The 19,682-nt window shown below is 43.9% G+C and overlaps 2 protein-coding genes across 2 annotated transcripts; one reads left to right on the top strand and one right to left on the bottom strand.

Moving 5' to 3' along the window:
• Nucleotides 1-2,751: 2,751 nt before the first annotated feature.
• LOC137273233 (microsomal glutathione S-transferase 1-like) lies at nt 2,752-5,177 on the bottom strand. The gene is made up of 3 exons (XM_067805744.1): nt 5,023-5,177; nt 3,693-3,772; nt 2,752-3,332 (listed from the first exon to the last, which is right to left on the bottom strand). Exons 1-3 carry the CDS (start codon nt 5,137-5,139, stop codon nt 3,089-3,091), a joined length of 441 nt encoding a protein of 146 aa, XP_067661845.1. The 5' UTR covers nt 5,140-5,177; the 3' UTR covers nt 2,752-3,088.
• A 2,225-nt stretch (nt 5,178-7,402) lies between these two features.
• On the top strand, nt 7,403-11,378 carry LOC137273230 (microsomal glutathione S-transferase 1-like). Its single transcript, XM_067805741.1, has 3 exons — nt 7,403-7,550; nt 8,580-8,665; nt 9,888-11,378. Exons 1-3 carry the CDS (start codon nt 7,425-7,427, stop codon nt 10,129-10,131), a joined length of 456 nt encoding a protein of 151 aa, XP_067661842.1. The 5' UTR covers nt 7,403-7,424; the 3' UTR covers nt 10,132-11,378.
• The last annotated feature ends 8,304 nt before the right edge of the window (nt 11,379-19,682 follow it).

Here is a 19,682-nt window from a genome sequence, read left to right as displayed (position 1 = left end):
TCGATCAAATATTTCCAAGCAGAGTGAGTGAGTATGGTTTTACGCCGCTTTTAGCAATATTCCAGCAACGGCACGGCGAGGATCACCAGAAATGGACTTCACAGATTACCAGAAATATGCTTTACACATTGTACACATATGGGGAATTGAACCGGTCTTTGGCGTGACGAGTCTATGCTATAAAGCACCAGGTCAGCCCCCACTGCCCCATGCACGTACAGGCAAATGGGGCACATTATGTGTCCAGGCATGACGAGACAGGGTATTTTGCCTTATGGTATGATATAAAACTTCTTTTCTTACCAGAGTTGCTCAGACCGCGAGATAACATAATCGTGTTATTTCAGTTTGGAAAGTACAGTACAAACTGCTTTATGCTGAAAGACTGATGATGCTTTGAAACAAAACTCAAATCAGATAAACTAATATTGAACTACTATTTCTAGAAATAGGTTATCTGTACCATCAAGTAAAGTTTTGAGACGGCAATAGCTTCTAGAATAAAATGGATCCTCAACAGCCATTGTGGTCTCCTAAAGGAGAGTTCCAGTTTAGACAGGTCTACAACACCCATGCTTGTCTCCATATGGTCAAACCAGATATGAGTAGATCCTCAACACCCATACTTGTCTATTCACGAAGAATGAGGATCTTAGAAAATCATTTGCATGTGCATAGTGGAGAATCAGTGCCTGAATAGATCCTCAGCAACCATGCTTTTCTCCTTGTGAACAAACCAGACCTGAGTAGATCCTCAAAAAACATGTTTGTTTACCAATGTTGAATCCGCACCTGAATGGATCCTCATCACCCTTGCTTGTCTACTCATGGTGAAACCATGTCTGGCTAGATCACCAGCAATGAATATTGGGCAGGTAAGCTACTGGTTGCTTACCCTGTTCGAATTTCGGGCCAGCAAAACTCCAGCATGCTTTCTTCTTTTCTTCGTCCGTTATGCATCGAATTCTAACTGATTCTATCATAATATCAATCACTGGATTGTCTGGTCCAAATTTGATTATTTACAGACCAACGCCATATAGATGGAATGTGGCCGAGTGTAACAGAATAAACAAACAAGCAAACCATAAACAGATGAGCATCTTCTAAACTAAAGAGTCTTTTTTTAAAATCGGTGTCGGTTGTTGAGTTTTACGATAAAAGGGGTGACACAGCACAATTTATGACTTACTGTACTTCCACATGTACTACATGTGTTTGGTGTTGGGTTTTGGGTTTGCAATCAAGTAAACAGTGAAATACCGTGAACGTGTGAATAATACACCCCAAGACAAATGTAAATGATTTTTTTGTTTGTCTGTTTTTAACTTTCCACTTTAAACGATAGAAACGTCACAAAAATGCGACTTTGACTGGTTGTGACAGGTGAAGCTTGCGCACAGGCGGATCCAGAGGTGGGATGCAGGGGTGCGCACCCCACCCCCACCCAATCACGCACACACAAAAAATCTGGTGAAAACGATGTCCGCACTCCTCTACCCCTTTTGTCAACAGTGTGCACAACACCCCACACCCATCGGCACACCTTTCTCAGAAAGCTGTATCCGTCCTTGCACTGACAGGTGCTGGTGAAGATGATAAAGTATCTGGGTTAGAGCGGTTCGATGGTATTTCTTGCATTCATACGTTTATCTGCATTTATCTCGAATGTTGCAACGAACGAAATAAGCTCATGCCTTTTTGTTCATTCTGTGAAATGAAATGAAGAGGCTATTTTGCCATGGTTTTTAAAACAACCACTGTGGCACAGAATGTGAAGTAAGGGAAGAAGGGATTGTCAAACAGACCAGCCAGTTTAACAGGACTTGATCCTGTGAGCGCTGGGCGAGTGACGTAACCGTATGCGTTATCACACGGTAGCGTCTGACAGCTGTAGCAGGTTTCAACAGGAGCTTTTATTTATAGTCACATTCACCGTTTAGATGAATCACCTGGTGCCATTTATTGTCGGCGACTCAATAAACTGGGTTTTTGATCAGCTGAGGACCTTCCCGTTGACAACCAGGGAAGTCCAACTGAACATTCATATTTCATCAGATAAAACTCAGCAAAACCTTTCACCATGCAAACTCGTATATATGTGTGTAAACCTGCATGTACATATATGCACTTCAGTTCATGCATTCATGTACTTCATTCTCTTTGCAATAATGCATTTCTATTACTGTGCAGAAAACTCCAACAACTAGTATTTTTCAGACTAATTACTTGTGATAAAACAATTGCTACTCCTGTTCTTGTTATGGATGTTTTATCGGGATCATTATCTGGGTGTCGGTTCAGTTACCGACATCCTCGCACGATTTTAAAACACATTGACACTGGGTTACCGAAGACCAGTTCTATCCCTGATGGTCACGGATCTTGGGTTTAATAACCGCTCTTCTTTGCCAGTTATCAAAACGCGGTAAGGACGTATTACGACTTCAATGGTCATGCACCGTGTTGTGCATAGTTACGTAGATATGTTGTATTATATGGAACATGCTACGTTTTAACAAAATAAACGGTACTGTTGGAACATTTGATAAAACCATCAAAGGTTACATTTTTGCATAATGCAGTAAACCTTTTAAGGGACCATACAACAAAATTCTCAAAAAGCTCTAAAAGCAGGAGTCAAACGATTTGTCAATATTCTCCACGACCTGCAGTGGACAGTTTCTGCTTTTTAACCGAATCTTTGGTCCCTCGTGTTACATATGTCACATCTAAATTATAACACGGGTAAATATTTTACAGGCTTTAATACAGTGAAGCATCATCAAATGACATTTTAAATCCTATAAATGCTTTAAAAGCTAAAGGCCACCTCGGTGGCCTATCACAATCCGACAAACAACAGGACCATGGATGAGTCAATGGCGCAAAATGGTATTTTCTAAACAGTTAGAATATAGATTCATTCAGTATAGTATGATTGACATGAAGTTTCAGACAAAAAACACTTCCTCAAATAATGTAGACAGTATAGTGACCATGTGTATACTCATCATTTATAAGCCGTTAATTCGATATAATTAAAAACAAAGATTTATCTTCTACAGTATGACATCTGAACATGGCGCTAATATTTAGCGGCAGACAAGACGTTGTAAGCCATAGACACTGTGGCAATGACTCCAACGAAGAAACCAAGAGCTCGTGATGGTTGTGGCAGGGCGAAGAGGTAGGCTATGGTGTGGAAGATCCGGGCACCTGTGAATATGCGGAAGTGGAGGAGGGCGGAGCTGAGACTTGGACCAGACGCTGTATACAGAAGACCAACCAGAACGAAGGGGATAACATTCTCAAGGTCATTCAGGTGGCACCTGAAATAGACGAAGTGTGTTGTGTTGCTGTACATGGGAAGACGTGTAAATGGGACTCTTGTATTTCATCCTTGAAGTTAATGGAATACTTCGCCTGAGTACAGAATCCATTGATCGCCATAACTGGTAAAAAGCAGCTCAAAGTGCACAAATGATGCCACGTTTTTACATCGACTGTTCGCCATGAACGACACAGTTCTTTGGTAAGAAAACAAAACAATAATTTTTTAAATATCACACAAAATTCACGAAAGCCGTACATTATGTAACGTGTGTCACTTCAGTAGTATAAGGCATTCTATAATCTCGATGACCTTATAACCATCACTTCACATACTAAAAAAAAATTATTTCACTCACCTGCGGACCCTCTCAACTGTTTCATGTGTCGAGACTTTCTCTTTTGTTTTGTCCACGAGATCCTCGGCATTTGCAAACACCTGCAATACAGAGGCATCTGACATGAAATCGCCGCAGCAAAACGCCAACATTTTGTATGGTATTCCAATTGTTTGGATCGTTATTCATGACGTCAATCACTGGACTGTCTGGTTCAGATTCAAATTTCTAAAGACCGACACCATAAATCTGGAATATTACTGAGTGCGACATTAATAAACAAACAAACCAAGAACAAGACAAAACATAAAATAGAGAAACATTTTTTTCAAATAATATTTTTGTTAAAAACTGATTTAATTAAAACTGGTTAATTGCTTACGCTTAACGACAAAAGGAGTGACACAGAGCAAATATGACTATGCCCGACGCTGCTAGATTATTGCTCCACATACTGAAAGAAAGATAGGGTGGGGGTGGGTGGGTGGCGGTGAAGACCGACACTCATCTAATGCACATGTCTGAATGCAGACTTGCACTTTTCTGAGTTTGAAACGCTGGCCCACTGAGAAACCATGCTGCAGATTAATAATGGATACTGCATTCAGGTACAAATTTCCTCTTCGACAGGTCATTTCATCGCCGAGCGTCAAACAGAATGTTATATGGCGGCGATACGCAACAGGGATAGGAGTCAGCGAGCCTGACCACCCGATCCCGCTATAGTCGGGATTCTAACCCCGATCTCACGAGTCATACCTGGGAGGATAACAACAGATCCATCATTCTTAATTAATTAATGTTTAATTTAGCTGAGCGCTTATCTCAACCATGAATGTCACCATTAAGTGATGTCATATCTACGGGAGTATAATATAAAAACCCACTTCAAGTGTAATGTACAAATTCTCTTCCAGGCTATAGTAAACAAACCACTTCGAGAATAATATAAAAATACACCTAAAAAGAATTATGCGTTATATTTTTACTTTCCTCTTCTGGTGAAATGACCGCCGCCATATAGCTGTAATATTGCTGAGTGCGGCGTAAAACTAAACTCACTTACACTGGCGAAAGGAATGACACAGCACAAAATAATACTGTGACTGCCATATAGCTAGCGATATGTGAAGGTTGCACACGCACACAAAATTTCAGGACAAAAGAGGTCGTGGGGGGTGGGGGGCGCACCCCTGCACACTCCCACCCCACTCCAACCCCTCTCTATGATTATATAGTCTCTGATCTGAGTAACTGGGTACGCGATCAAAGTCCGGGGTTCCGAAGGGTATTCCCTGTATTCATAGTTGTCATTTAACGCGTTTGTCTCACAGACATAACACTTTCTTACCTTTTTCGTAATTCTGTGAAATGCAGTGACGAAGCTCATTGCCATGGTTTTCAAAACAACCACTGTGGCATAAAAAGCGAAGTAAGGGAAGACGGGATTGTCAAACACACCAGCCATTTTGAACGACTTTGACCTAACTCGGAGTGAGCGCTGGGTGAGTCACGTGACCATACACATCGCTATAGACAAGAGTGACCTGCTTCAACCGGGGCGTTCAGTTATGTTCAAATTTACCGGTTTGGGGTCAATTCAGCGAAAATCCTCCTTCAGCTGCAGAAATCAGCTTCAATTTGGTTAAGTGTATACAATCGTGTTTAGGGGTTTCGGTTCTCTATTATTTTGATTATGCTGTATTGCACTATTAAAACAAAGACTGGCGGTCTATGTTCACACAGGGAAAACATAGCTCCATCTTTTAGGCGGCACCATGTTAAATAGTTGGGATTTAAAGGATGCTGTCTGGCGTCCGTTACTCAACAAACTCGATTTTGGACCAACTGGGGATTTCGTGTCTGACTCCGAAGGTATGAGTTCGAATCCCGAATGGGATTCAACCCAGCAAAAGTAAAAGAATCTGTTCTTTACTGAGAACGTGTAATCCCTATTGTAAGCCCCACCCCCACCCCATCCCCTTCCCGTGACGTCACTCTATTATTCTCGCGAGACAATATTTCTTTTCATGTGCCAATGCCCGTCCATGTTCAATTAATGTACTCAAAAGCTATAACAAAATTTACTCAGCTAAGTTTCACATAACATAAGAATAACTACCCCCTTCCTGCCATCTATATATGTTTTTTATTTTAAAAAACTCGACGCTTAAGCTTGTGTATTCGTCTATAGTCACTTTATGCTTAGGGGCGGTGGGCTAGCTTAGTTAAAGCGTTCGTTCGTCACTCTGACGAGCCGGGTTCGATTCCCCACATGGGTACAATGTGTTAAGCCTATTTGTGGTGTCCCCCTCCTTGATGTTGCTGGAATATTGATGAAGAATGGTAAAACCTCACTCACTCACTCACTCACTCACTCACTCGAAGCTCAGTGAATTACTTTGTTGCGATACCCGCATATCCTGGTGCGGAACTATCCTCGCATTGATCAAAAGTGATGAAAGACACTTTCGTCGCGGAGTTAACATATTTGCGTCCCCTTAATATTTCATAGTGTTGAATGGTTTTCATCTCCCAGTGACTAATTAGTCTTGACTAATAAAGGTGTTAATACTGAAACGCAACGGAAAATCAGTGTCGGTCTGTAAATTCGGACTAGTAATTCCAACATAATAGCTGTATTGTTAGGCCATAGATGGATTATATATTGAGGAAGGCCAGTACCGTGCATTTTCTGTGTGTAACGTTAGTGTCACATCAGTCTTTTATAACTATTATGGCATCAGGTAAAGGTAGTGTTGTCTATAATATTGGTCAGTTCTTACTTAAGGTGTATAAACTTAGATTTGTCCTAACACATGAAATAGGAAACTTGAAGCAACGAGAAAATACTCGAAATTTCAAGTTTTTGAAAGAAACTTGAAGCAACGAGAAAATATTCGAAATTTCAACTTTTTGAAAGAAACTTGAAGCAACGAGAAAATATTCGAAATTTCAACTTTTTGAAAGAAACTTGAAGCAACGAGAAAATACTCGAAATTTCAACTTTTTGACTGAAACTTGAACCGACGAGGAAATACTCAAAATTTCAAGTTTTTGAAAGAAACTTGAAGCAACGAGAAAATATTCGAAATTTCAACTTTTTGAAAGAAACTTGAAGCAACGAGAAAATACTCGAAATTTCAAGTTTTTGGAAGAAACATGAAGTAACGAGAAAATTCTCGAAGTAACGAGAAATTAATCGAAGCAACGAAAAAATATTTGAAATAACGAGAAAATACTCGAAATTTCAAGTTTTTGAAAGAAACTTGAAGTAACGAGAAAATACTCGAAGTTACGAGAAAATCATTGAAATAACGAGAAAATACTCGAAGCAACGAGTAAATAATTGAAGTAACGAGAATTGTCTTTGAAAAAAATATCTTATGCTACAAAAGTGGCAGCATCAGGCTTTCGTATTAGACAGACTTTGGGGCCCCATTTCATGTCAGTAGGAATTGTTTGTCTCTATCAAAATTACATGTATTCATAGACAAGGAGTTAGTCTAGGTGTATACCGATAAAGTAGTTCTCTCAGTCACCGTTCTTCACTTGACAGTCCAGATCCAGTATCACGGCTATTCACAATACTACGTCATGCGTGACCGAACCCTCCGTCCTGCTGTCAGTCCCCGCCCCTATTCTCCATTCCCCACTACCAAGGACATGCAACCGTGCACAGCATTCATTCCTATCGGCCCCAAGCCTGAATTGTGTAACATTTCACTGTCTTTTTGCATAAGCACATTCAACATGGCAGGAGAACTGAGTTTCATCGATAACCCCGTGTTCTCCCAGTTTGCCTTCTATGGCTCGGTGTTAATAGGGAAAACGGTGCTGATGAGTCCACTGACGGCTCTCTTCAGAATGAAGAACCAGGTAAGTGTTTACACATTGCTATAGTGCCTTTTGTTCCCATGTGCCTGCCCCACTGTTGTACGCTCTTCAACCAAGGGCAGATAATCTACTTGAGTGTCTTCGTGCGCTTCTTGCATTTCGTCCACAGGCAATGGATGGCATTCGTGACAGAATTGTTATTCTGGACAGTCCGGATCACTGGTTTGGTTGGTTGGTTTGTTGTTTAACGCCACACTCAGCAATATTCCAGCTCTACGGTGGCGGTCTGTAAATAATCGAGTCTGGAACAGACAAATCCAGACCAACAGCATGAGCATCGATCTGCGTAATTGGGATACGGTGGTTGGTTACTGGGGTGTGAGAGGTGGATAAACAAAACACGAGGGTGAGAAAAATCCATCGGTCACATCTTCTGCTTGATGAAGCTACGCAAAGTTGAACCCGTGGTTATTGTTTTGTCAGAATAAAACCAGACAATGACGTTATGCTAGCACAGCAGTATTTGGATCTCAAGGAGTAAGATATTCAAACATTCACGTGGGGACAGAGAGGGAAATATTCGAATAACTTAGGTTACTAAACATGTTTGTCGATTGTACCCTGTTTATTAAATGCATATTTATAGCTGGGTGGTTAAAGCTTTCGGTCGTCAAGCTGAAGACCCGGGTTCAATTCCTCAAATGGGTTTTGGTGTCCCCCGCCTTGATTTTGCTGGAATATTGCTAAAGGCGGCGCTAAACCATACTGACTCACTCAGTATTAAATTAGAAGGAGACTCTCTATCGTCAAGTGATTGGTCGGTTCACATGCCTCTGTCAGATGACTGCAGAAAAAGCACAAGTTCAAACATCATGCCAGTGACCACTTCAGAACCCAGGTTATATAAACCAATGGTCACTCCAAATACTTCAACAGATGGAATGGTCTGCCAATATTAAACATAATTAAAACATAGTTATTAACAATTTGTTACAGAGGTTAACATGAAGTGAAAATAAATCAATATGAAATAGACTTATGATAACCTGACATATATGACAATGCTTCCAGACCTTCTCAAACTCCGAGGACCTGAAGTTGGGCGCACCTGGCATCAAAGTCAACTTCAACGACCAGACTGTGGAGAGGATTCGAAGGTAGGCTGTAAAATCCTGTCTGCTGTAGACCATATGCAGATCCTGCCCTTGAGGATCCGGGTTAGAAATGATCTTCAGCAACCCATGATTGTCGTAAAAAAGGACTAACGCGATCGGGTGGTCAGACTCCCTGACTCATGTCATCGTATTCCAAATCAATGTTCATTATGTTTGTCACTGTAATGTCTGCTCCGGACCCAACTATAACTAGATAATTGATGAGGGCAATTTGCAGATCTGACAACTGACCCCGCGGCGCAGGCGACATTTCACAAGGTGATCGTAGCCCACGTTTTCGGAAGAAATGTCCACTGTAGTTTCCTCACGAGAGGCTGTAACCAGATTTCGTTTACAATACTAAGACTGACCGCCCAGTACCATCTGCACTGTTCTCCGAAACAAATATCCACCGTATTTCCTATGGAACTAGATGTTGTTTACAATGCTAAGGCTGACTGAGCCTGTTACCCCATTTTATGGAGAGTTGCGTTGTTGCGTTTATGAATCAGGTCAGGATATGCGTGTCTGTTGTTGAGGAAGAGGTAGCTTAGTAAATCGGAGCAGTGTCTTGAAAAAAAAATCTAGCCATCACGGGTCCTAATCCGCTGTTTTCCTTCATCGTGATTTGTTTTTTAAGTTTTTGTCTCTCAGCATCTGTCAGAAGTCACCATTAGAGAAGGTCTGCGATCTGCATCACCTACGTACCTGGGGTAGCCGAGTAGTGAAAACGTTGATTGTCACACCTAGGACTTGGGTTTTATTCCTCACATGGGTTCAGTGTGTAAAGCCCATCTCTGGCGTGATATTGCTGGAATATAGCTGACAGCGGTTTAAATTCATGCTCAGTTACGCATTCGTCAATCCAATGGCTCCCCAAACCCTTTTGTGGCTTGATGACATCTAATGAACCCAGCCGACGAATCTGGTCACCAAACCCATCAGGGCGTTTTATATGACCCCTGAATGTTTCTGTGGACATGTCTAGCCCGAGAACTTTGCCGGGCTGTGTCTAGTCATGAGCCAAACCTAACACGTGTCTTTTTCTAGGGGCGGTTGGGTAGTCTTGTGGCTAAGCGATAGTCCGTCACGTCGACAACCCGGGGCCGATTCCCTGTATGGGTACAATGTGTGAAACGCCTTTCTAGCGTCCCCCACCGTGTTATTGCTGGAATATATCGCTAAAAGTGGCGTAAAACTAAACTCACTCACCCACTTTTTCCAGATGCCATCAGAATGACATAGAGAACATCGTGCCATTTGCTGTGATTGGTATACTCTTCGTTCTATCGGATCCTCACCCCATCATTGCTCGACGACTCTTCCAGACGTTCACGGCGGCGCGTCTCATTCACACTGTCGCCTACCTCACCCCGCTGCCACAGCCAATCAGATTCCTCGCCTTCGGCGTCGGCGCCGTCGTCAACATGGTAATGGTCGGCCGTGTCTTCATCTGTGGAACCGTTTAATGCGACGTTCGTGACAATACGCAGTCTGTATGCTTGCTTTCATATAACATTGTATACTTTTATGGGACGACTACTTCATATTCTGGCAGAGCCCGATTATTTTGTTCCAGAAACGGACAAATCGAGTATTCAGGTTCATTTGCACTTTATAAGTCAATCTTAGAAATACTGTATGTTCTAAAACAAATATATTTGGACCGTAAATATATGCTTTGGTCATTGGGGGGGGGGGGGGGGGGGGGGTAGGTAGGTTATTGTTCAATTTTGACGGAAACGCTATCTCGTCTGAAACAAAATCCTGTGTTTTTCTCCATAATCCGCACAGGGAGAAAGGAACAGGACCTATCTAAACTACTCGCGGAAACGTAAATGAAATGTTCTTTTCAACAACTATCTTTTTTCCCAACTAGGCCTTTCAATTTGGTCCTCTAGTCATCATCCAAAACACCATTTTTTTCAGGTAACATTATTAATCAACAAATTTAGAAACATGTCATAAATGGGTTTTAGCTACTACCTAAAGAACCGTTTAGACGAGAAGATGCATTTGCTCGTGCCTTGCCATCGCGAGACAATTGACAATCAAAGCTATGAATGAAATCGTAAAAATAGTAAACTTTCAAAAAGAGTAACAGCATGAAAGAGGCAGCCAAGTGATTTAACGCGTTCGCCCGTCACACCGAAGGCCCTAGTTCGTATGTATTTATTTGATATTTTTGACAAATCAGTTGAGGGGTTTCCTGTCATAAAAAGAGATGTCTGATCTTTAAAGTCGCACAATTTCCAGTGTATTTTACGTACATTGTGTTAACATAAATACAAGAAATCCAGGTCGGCTGGGTGCCCTTCTGGTTAAAGCGTCCGCCCATCATGCTGAAAACCTGGGTACAATGTGTGATGGTGCCACCCGCCGTGATATTGCTGGAATATTTCTAAAACCGGTGTGAAAACAGACGCACTCACTACAAGACAGCAGTTGTCATTATAGCATAATATGAATCAAATTCAAATGTCACAACACCAATACTATTGAGAGAACTGTAGATGTGTCGCCATTATCAAAGTGAAAGCAGTGAACGGATCCCGGAATTTAACATATATGTAAGGGAGTGTACATATTCTGCACTGGGTAAAAGAGCCTGGTATTCTTCAACCGTAGCGATCCATAGCGAAGTGTGGCAGACCTTTGAGATCATATTCTATGTATGTAACTTTCCGAAAGACATTAAAAAATGATATTTTTTATAGTTTTGTTATTTGTTGTTTGTGTTTGCTTTGGGGAGTTTTCTTTTTTGTTTGTTTCTTTGTTTAACGCCTTACTCAGCAACATTTAGGCTTTATCGCGGCTGTCTGGATGGACCAGGCAATCCTGTGACTGACCTCATGAGCATCAGTTTACGCAATTACGATATGATGCCATTTTTAAACATGTCTCCGACCGAGCCTGACCACCAGATCCCGTTTTACTTCTCTTACGATAAGTATGTGTTGCTGATCATTGTTATATGTGTTTTGTAATTCAGTTTTCATCAGGCAATCCAGTGAATATGTGTCGATACGATGGCAACCATACCAAATGATATGTCGTCCCTTACGCCTTCTGATCGTAGCATATCTATGTGTAGCTGCTGTATGATATCTCATTGGTGTGGCTGACACTATAAAACCATGTCTGTGCTTGTCGATGCGTACAGTCATCCGCATGAGTTTCTCATCAACAAAAGAGCGGGCGGGTGTACGAAACTGATCAGACCCATAACTAATTGGTTTGTAGTAGTATATACAATGGGGGTTCTGGACCACTTTCAAGAAAAGTCTCTACAAAGCCTTATTTAGTAAATAAGGCTTTGGTTGGGCCCTTAGCTATTGCTACTATTACCCCTACTACAAAAAAGTTGGCGTGCCTATGTCACGTTTACCGTGTGTTGGAGGTAACACTGTGCCTATATCACGTTTATATCAATGAAACAGTTTAACGTGAACCGCCTATGATCTCTTTGGTGTTCATAATAAAGGCTTGTTGGGCTTTTTGTATCCCCTGTTCTATGTACTTTTTTTTCTCGTCCTCACTGATAGCAGACTTACGAGATTTGGACCGAATATCTTGTTTCATTCCATTATATTTTGTGAGTTCAGAGAGGATTGAACGAAACTACTCTTCTGAGATCTTACTATCAGAGAGTGCCGTGGAAATACTCTCACTCACTGTGTTGAGCTTTGCTTCAGCCAGAACCCTGATCTCGTCGTGTTTCAATGCCTTACGATGCAGTCTGCGTGATACTAACTTAAGCGCCAACCCTACCAACCCTGCCACCCCTGCCGTTATTTCAATACCTAGTACTATAGGTGCAGCCACGATGGTAGCTAACAACCCAACACCTGCCGCCCCTAGTCCCATGCTGGTTGTCATAAGGGTAGTGTCAGCCCCGTCCACGATATTGAAAGCTCTATGGTACTTTTTACATAGTGCTTTCCGTGTGTCACGGTCTTGTTCTAGTTGGCGTTTCACATCACATAACTGCCTCAAGCGGAACCCATCTACGGTTTCCAGAGTCTTCGCTACTTCCTCTACGACTGGGTACAGACCCATCCTATAATATATATTTTGAAAGATATTTTAATTGGGTTTCAGTTAATAGTCTATCAATGTATTTGAAGTCTACAAGATCTAGACTATTAGTCAGGGTAATAGGTGAGAGGCTAATATACCTTTCTGTTGTAATAAAAACCCCACTGAGGCTTATTAAGTGGTTTATAGAACCCGTGGTATCCCGTTGTATAACAATACGACAATATTGTTGCATGTGTTCGTTAGACCAGTGTATTGACACCCCGGGTAAAATTTGGTGTACTGTTGGGGGGTTTTCATTGAATAAATACGTAAAGACGACTTCTATGATGAGTGTGAAAGAGGGGAATAGTCTATCAGGATTACTGCTAAATGTTAATCTATTGTTTGACCCAGTACTTAACCCCTTTTTTTCCCCGTCCCCAATAGTTATCATGCGTAATTCACTCTCCGGAATGAAATCCCCGGCCCAGATACCGTTGTTCTTAATCTTAGAGATATCCCCCCATTCGTCTAATGTGAGATAAGGTGAGGCGAGTGTTAAGTTGACCAACCATTTGGGCTCTTTTAAATCTGATAACGACACCCGTCTGTACACGTTGTCTTTGAAGTGCAGGATGTATAAGGCGTCTTCCTCACCAGGCTGATCGAATCCCTCCGTATCTCCTAGGTCGTTAAGCGTAGTGTTGGGATGACTGGTCATTATTATACTATTACAATATAATTTCCAACTGGTTTTTTGATAATAATTCAGGGGTTAACTTCATACCCATGAAGTGTATGTTGTCAGGTAGGAAGATCTTGGTTAGTGATATCTTGTTTTCCACGATCACGTTGACCCCCTGCAGACTGGTGTCGGCTCCAACACCCACCCGCACGTAAACGTTGCAAACTTGATACTGGTGGCGTTTCACCCACCCGAGTTTGATCCCCTTCACGATCTCGACATCATTCCCCGATGGTTCCCCTAGGTAGACTTTGATGATCAGTGTTGAGTTTGCCGGTAGACTCTCTAGTATCTTGACCACGCCTTCGAATTCAGACACCAACTGCAATGTCACGTTTTGTATGGTCAGTTTACTCGATAGCATGTGGGCTGCCATAGTGTTGAGTGGGCTGACGACTACGCTACGTCTCTGAGTTGGGACGTAAGCCACGAGCAGGGTTCCATTGTTCACGACTTTGTTTAGGTGGTTGTCTTTGTTATCAGTAAACACGTAAGGGGAGCCGAGCCTAATATTGAGAAACCAGTCGTTATCGGGTAACCACACCCACTTGTCATCTTCGGTGAAGACGAGCATATATGGCTTGTTTCGGGCGACGGTAGTGCTCTCAACATCGTCTAAGTCGAACAGTTTACCCCCGAACGATGGGTATATTATCCAGTTATCACCGGTGTTGACAAGGGAGTACTTAGTGTTGACTGTTGCTCTTGTGGTATCTACTATATCACTTAGGGTTCCACCGGAGACTTCAACGCGTTTGTAAATGTTGTTTTTCAGTTGCAAGGCGTACGATTTACCATCTACTCCGGGAGCGTCGAAACCGCGCGTGTCTCCGAGGTCGGAGATCCCGATATTGACGCATTTTTTCACTCCGGGCCCTTGTGCGCTGGTCATTTTACATGAAGCGTTAAGCTGAGGTATCCTATATTTACAGGATTATGATTTATATCTAACACCGATATTATCAGCTCAGGTATGTTGCCCTGGGTTAATCTCTTATACTGCCGTGGTGAAAACGACTCGGTTCTACCGTCGTTGTATTTCTCAGTTTTCACCGGCACTGCTCTCAGTATAGTGGAAGGGTGACCTCCTTGAATGTTGTACGTTGTGCTCACCTGACCGAGATGAATGTACAGCTCTCGGTACGGTACTAGATCGGGTAACTTCGTGCCTGTGACGGTTGTTGTTGGTTTTATCTCGTCAGGAGACATACCGAGTATCCTAGCTAATGGTCGGCCGAGCCTCAATGAGGTTCTTCCGTTGTTGATTAACACCACTGTACCGTTTGAGTCGTTCATCTTGAGTTCGGCTCCCAGGGGTTTGAAGACCTCGTCGTTTAGAGAGCACACGCTGTAGTAGCCGTCAGTTATCTGGCTGCGAGCCCCACTGACGAACAGCTTATTGTTGCTGGCGTTGATGTTAGTCCATTGCGGTAGGTAGGTGATATCGCAGAGTGCGACTTCGAGTTGACCTGACGTGTTATCGATCGCGTGCGTCAGCTGAACGGCCTCACCGCTCGTTATTCCTGGAAGTGTTATGTACATATTATAATATATAATTTATATATTATAATATGGATTTAGCACACTTGAAAATCGTGGTGGAAGGTAGTACGGGGTTTAAAACAACCTTTATTAATATCTTTGAAAACTATATCGTGTCCGTTAATAACGCGCAGGCGGTGGTAAACTGGAATCAAAACCCAATGCAGTTTTGGCAGAACCAACTCAACTTTGCTGTGTGGTGTGTGACGACAGGGTCGGGTGTGACACCAGACTACGGTATAGACGAACTGAGTAAGGCGGTTATTTTGTTTCATATTTATTATCAAACGAGACGAATATTGAAGGAAATAAGTGCTCCTCTTCCCCAAGATAAAGCGTGGAGTATGACGAATAACCCCTATGATAAACGCGCTTATGAACGTGTTTGTGGGGAGTTTGAGATTCCAACGAATAAAGACTTTCGTCTTCCTGGTGTGAACCATGGTCTCGGTATAGTTCTCGTGTACTTCTACAGGTCCGGAACATATCAGGCCGGTTCTAAAGATGGTTCATACAACCCAAGCAAACATACATTTACAGGTCCCACAACGAATGAAAAGGTCCATGTCAGCTGTATAAAGCAAACCAATCCTGATGCAGCCACAGCCTGGACTAAAATGATCTCAAAAACATCGAAAGAATTCACTCGTGCTGGTACAATACGCTTGAACGACTCGATTCGAACGTACGTGTGGGCGCTGTTGGGTGCGCAGTCGATGACGCGTTCCAACATCCTAGGTAAGGGAACTGCTTACGACGCTCAGAAACAGTTCGTTTCCAACGTTGAGGATGCTATCAATTCTCCAGTTGATCTCCCGCGGGCCATCGACCGTTACCAAAACGTGTTAGAATACGCCAGATCGAAAGTCAATTACGTGTTCGGCGTGGGGCTGTACATGGCTCCGAGTGATATGCAACTGAGAGTAAAAAAAGTGGTGGGTTATAACAACAAAATAGTCATAGCCACGGCGGATCAAAAGTTGGGTATCAACCCCGATATTAACACCCCCTATATCCCACACATCCCACCACGTGAAACGGGTATAGTAGCGCCACCCCCGGAGTCTAAAGTTCATGTGGAGGTACCCCCCACACACCCCCATATTCAGGCCACCAATCATATTGATAATAAAACGGCCCTGGTGGTTGGTGGGGTAGCTTTGGGACTTATTTGGTTAAAAATTTCTTAGCCGCTACGTACACCAGACCCGCCACGGCGACGATGGCTGCCTACAGGTTTTGACTGAACCACATGGCAGTTTTAGCCAGAGCGCCCAACAACCACGAGACTATACTGCCCAGGATGCCGGGGAGGGCTTCGGCGGCTTTACCAGCCAGTTTAGCTAGGTGTTCCCCGAGTTTTTTTATCCAGTCTTTAACACCGCCGCCAGGTGTGGGAGTTCCCCCGCCGGCAGGCCCCACAGTACCCCCTGTCAGTGACACCACCAGGGTTGATATGATGAAACCCAATGCAGTCAGAATGCTGGCGATGGTGATCCCTTGCTCCCGGAACAATATCCGAATCCTGTCTGCTAACGTGGTGTCTCGGTGGAGGACTTGATTGATGGTTTCCCGCACACGGCTGACCTGGGATCTAAGCTTTTCTTTGAAGGAGGATGCTGTCTCCAGCCAGGCCTGCCTTTCCTCTTCCAAATCACGTATTCGTTTCTTGATGGGGGCTTTCAGAGCCTCGTCCTCAGTTTCACCGAGTTTATCCTTTTCATGGGCGATGTGGTCGTCTATCACGCTAATTTTGGCCGTGCTTTTCCAGAGATGACCACGAAGGGTTTGCATCAACAGGTCCAACCCCCTCAGTTCCCGAAAGGTATTTTTGAGACCCGGGAAGGGCTTGTTCTCATAGTCGGCCAACACCTTTTTAATATCATAAGTCATGTTTTGATCCGATGGGGCGTCCCTGATGCCTTCCAGACTTTGAACTAAATTCGTAGGAAGCTTAGGTCGCGCGCCACCGTAATCTTCTAAGCCTAGTTCCTTTTGGACAAACTTAATTTTATATTTACCGGCCAATGTTGATAAGGCAAGCGGTTTTCCCGTGCGTTGATGCACGAGATCGGCCTCCGGGCGAGCCTTCAAACGCAGCGGGCCACCCGTATCAACAAAAAACTTGTCATATTCCCTTACCAACGGCTTGATGTTGTCTCTCTTTTCAACTGCGTCGTAATAACTGTCGACGGCGTCCCTAATGAGTTTGTCAGCCGGCTGTAGGCCAGTACTGAATGAGGTCTCCTGGTCATCATCGAATGCCTGGGCACTATCGCCCGGCATCTCCGTCATATCTATGTCTTCATCCATTAGTATTAAAAATATATTTCATTTATATAACAATGTACGGCAGAAAATTAGATCCTTTCAGAAGATTGAGAGAGCCATTAGGCGCCAGAGCCGTGCGCCAGTCGGTGACCATCACCAACAATCCCAGCAAGATAGACCAGAATCAAACTCTGCTGGTTAGATTTCCAAACCTTGGTGAGAATGACCTCATTGTACCAGGCACTGTTCGACTGGCGTTCAATATCACGTTGACCTCCGACAACGACAAACGCGAGCTAGTGCGGAACGTGGGTCGAGCTATCATCAAGAAAACGACCGTCAAGATCAGCGGTAACGAGGTGCTGAGTATCGACGACAGCGACGTGTTTCACTGCTACGGGGATCTCTGGAAAAGCGAGGGAGAACGAGTCAATGATGTGTACCAGGGCATCAGCAAATCAACCCGGTCGCGCATAGGGTATGCCTTCACGCAAGACCAGCTAGACAAGCTATCGGACGGTGAAAAGGCCATCGCTCGAGCATACTGGAATCGATTCTGCGTGCCGCTCGACTTCGAGTTGCTCACGGGACACGCGCCGTTTTACCAGGCCGCGCTGGGTGATAGGCTAGAATACGAGCTCACGTTTAACGACTATAGCAAAGTAGTGCGTACGCCGAACGGTGATGAGGCCAGTTATACCATAGACAACATCTCTCTGGAGTTCGACATGGTCACTAGCCCGGAGCTGGCCAGGCAAGTTCGAAGCCAGTACTCTGGGAAGATGGCTATCCTGTACGATCGCGTACTGAGGCATAGATCAGTCGTGCGAGATAAGAGCGACACTGTGTGGAATATCAACCTGAACGTGCCGGCGCGATCGATGAAAGGTATCCTGGTCGTCCCCGTGGAGGATTACGAGCCATTCCGGAGGGACAGCGAGAAGTTTTTCAACCCCGAGATTGAAAAGGTGGAAGTGACCATCGAGGGCGTGCCCAACCAGCTGTTCAGTCATGGTATGAGACCACACCAGCAGTGGGATGAGATAAAAAAGCTACCAGTGGGGGACTACATAACAAAGGACCTGGACCTCGGCTCCGTGCAGATCGGTGAATACCTGACCACCAAGTACGCCCTATGGTTTGACATGCGATCCACGGATGATGATAAACTGCACGGTAGCGGGCGCCGTATAGATAACGGCAGCGAAGGGATAACCATCCAGATTACTAAAAAGGCTCAACCCGCTGGTAAGTTGAAATTATATCTGTACGTTATTATGGACGCGCAACTTAATATAGACAATGGGAGATTCGTGCAAGCCATCTACTAGTGGGGGAGACCCCCACACCCCCCGGGGGTACCCACAACTGCCCACTGACCCACACTGCGCCATAGTGTGCGGACAGACTGGCTGTGGGAAGACCGTTTTCGTGTTGGATATGTTGGAGGGTTACTACAAGGATGTGTTCGATAACATCTCTCTGGATGTGCAAATCACAGCGTCTGGGTGCTAACGCAGAAGTTCAACTCGGTGTTGAAAGACCTCAGGGAGCAGACGCGATGGGTGGCCTTATTTCACTGCAAGGACAGGGATTCGTTCGAGGAGTGTTTGAGAGAGAACGATGAGCAAATTAGAACGGGAACGGGTGAAGAAACAGCTCGCTGAAACTAAACACGCTAAGCTCGTGCTCAAGACCGACCAACCAGTAGCATATATAGTATGCTAAGCAAAGCTAAGCAAAGCTAAGCAAAGCTAAGCTAAAGCTAAGCATATAGCTATGATATTTGAAGTGTTTGTCGTGTGCAACTTAACCTTCATTTCTCTGTGTTTTGTCTGCATCGGGTATTATATAGTTAAAACTAAATCTTACTTGTTATATTATAAGATGGAGTGTGAGGAATTGCTCGAACAGTTGGGGGTCTCCCCCACGCCGCCGGCAGGCCCCACTGATGATAAGCGAGAGAAACTGGTGGCGTTGGCTGTTGGCGGCAAAGCCAAACATTACTTTGGAGACTACACTCCGGATAAAATTCACAAAATGTCAGCCGAAGAAATCGATAAGCTGTACGCTAGATACGCTAGGTACGCTAGTCCCGGCTCGGAGCAGAAATGACAAAGACAATAGGATCGGCTATGACCCAGATATACACCGGTATTGTGTCATACTTCCTTCCCATTCCACCAGAGCGCCGACTTTACCTGTGGGAAGACCTCGAGAAAGACCCTTTTATCGAACACGCCGTGAGTTCTATCAGCTGCGGGCTGTACCACAAATATGGTATGTTGTTGGCTCCAGTGACGGCAAAGCATTGTCATTTGAGAGAAAAAACAATAATGGTATAGATGGATACCAGGGAGGAGGAAACCCCAGTGGTGACACCCCCTACAGTGAGGGAAACTCCACTGGAGGAAACCCCCACAGTGAGGGAAGTGACCCCTT

Source organism: Haliotis asinina, chromosome 2 (genome assembly GCF_037392515.1).
Source record: "Haliotis asinina isolate JCU_RB_2024 chromosome 2, JCU_Hal_asi_v2, whole genome shotgun sequence".
NCBI lineage: Eukaryota > Metazoa > Mollusca > Gastropoda > Lepetellida > Haliotidae > Haliotis > Haliotis asinina.
Note: the sequence above shows the minus strand (reverse complement) of the source record. Positions and strands in the feature narration are given on the sequence as shown.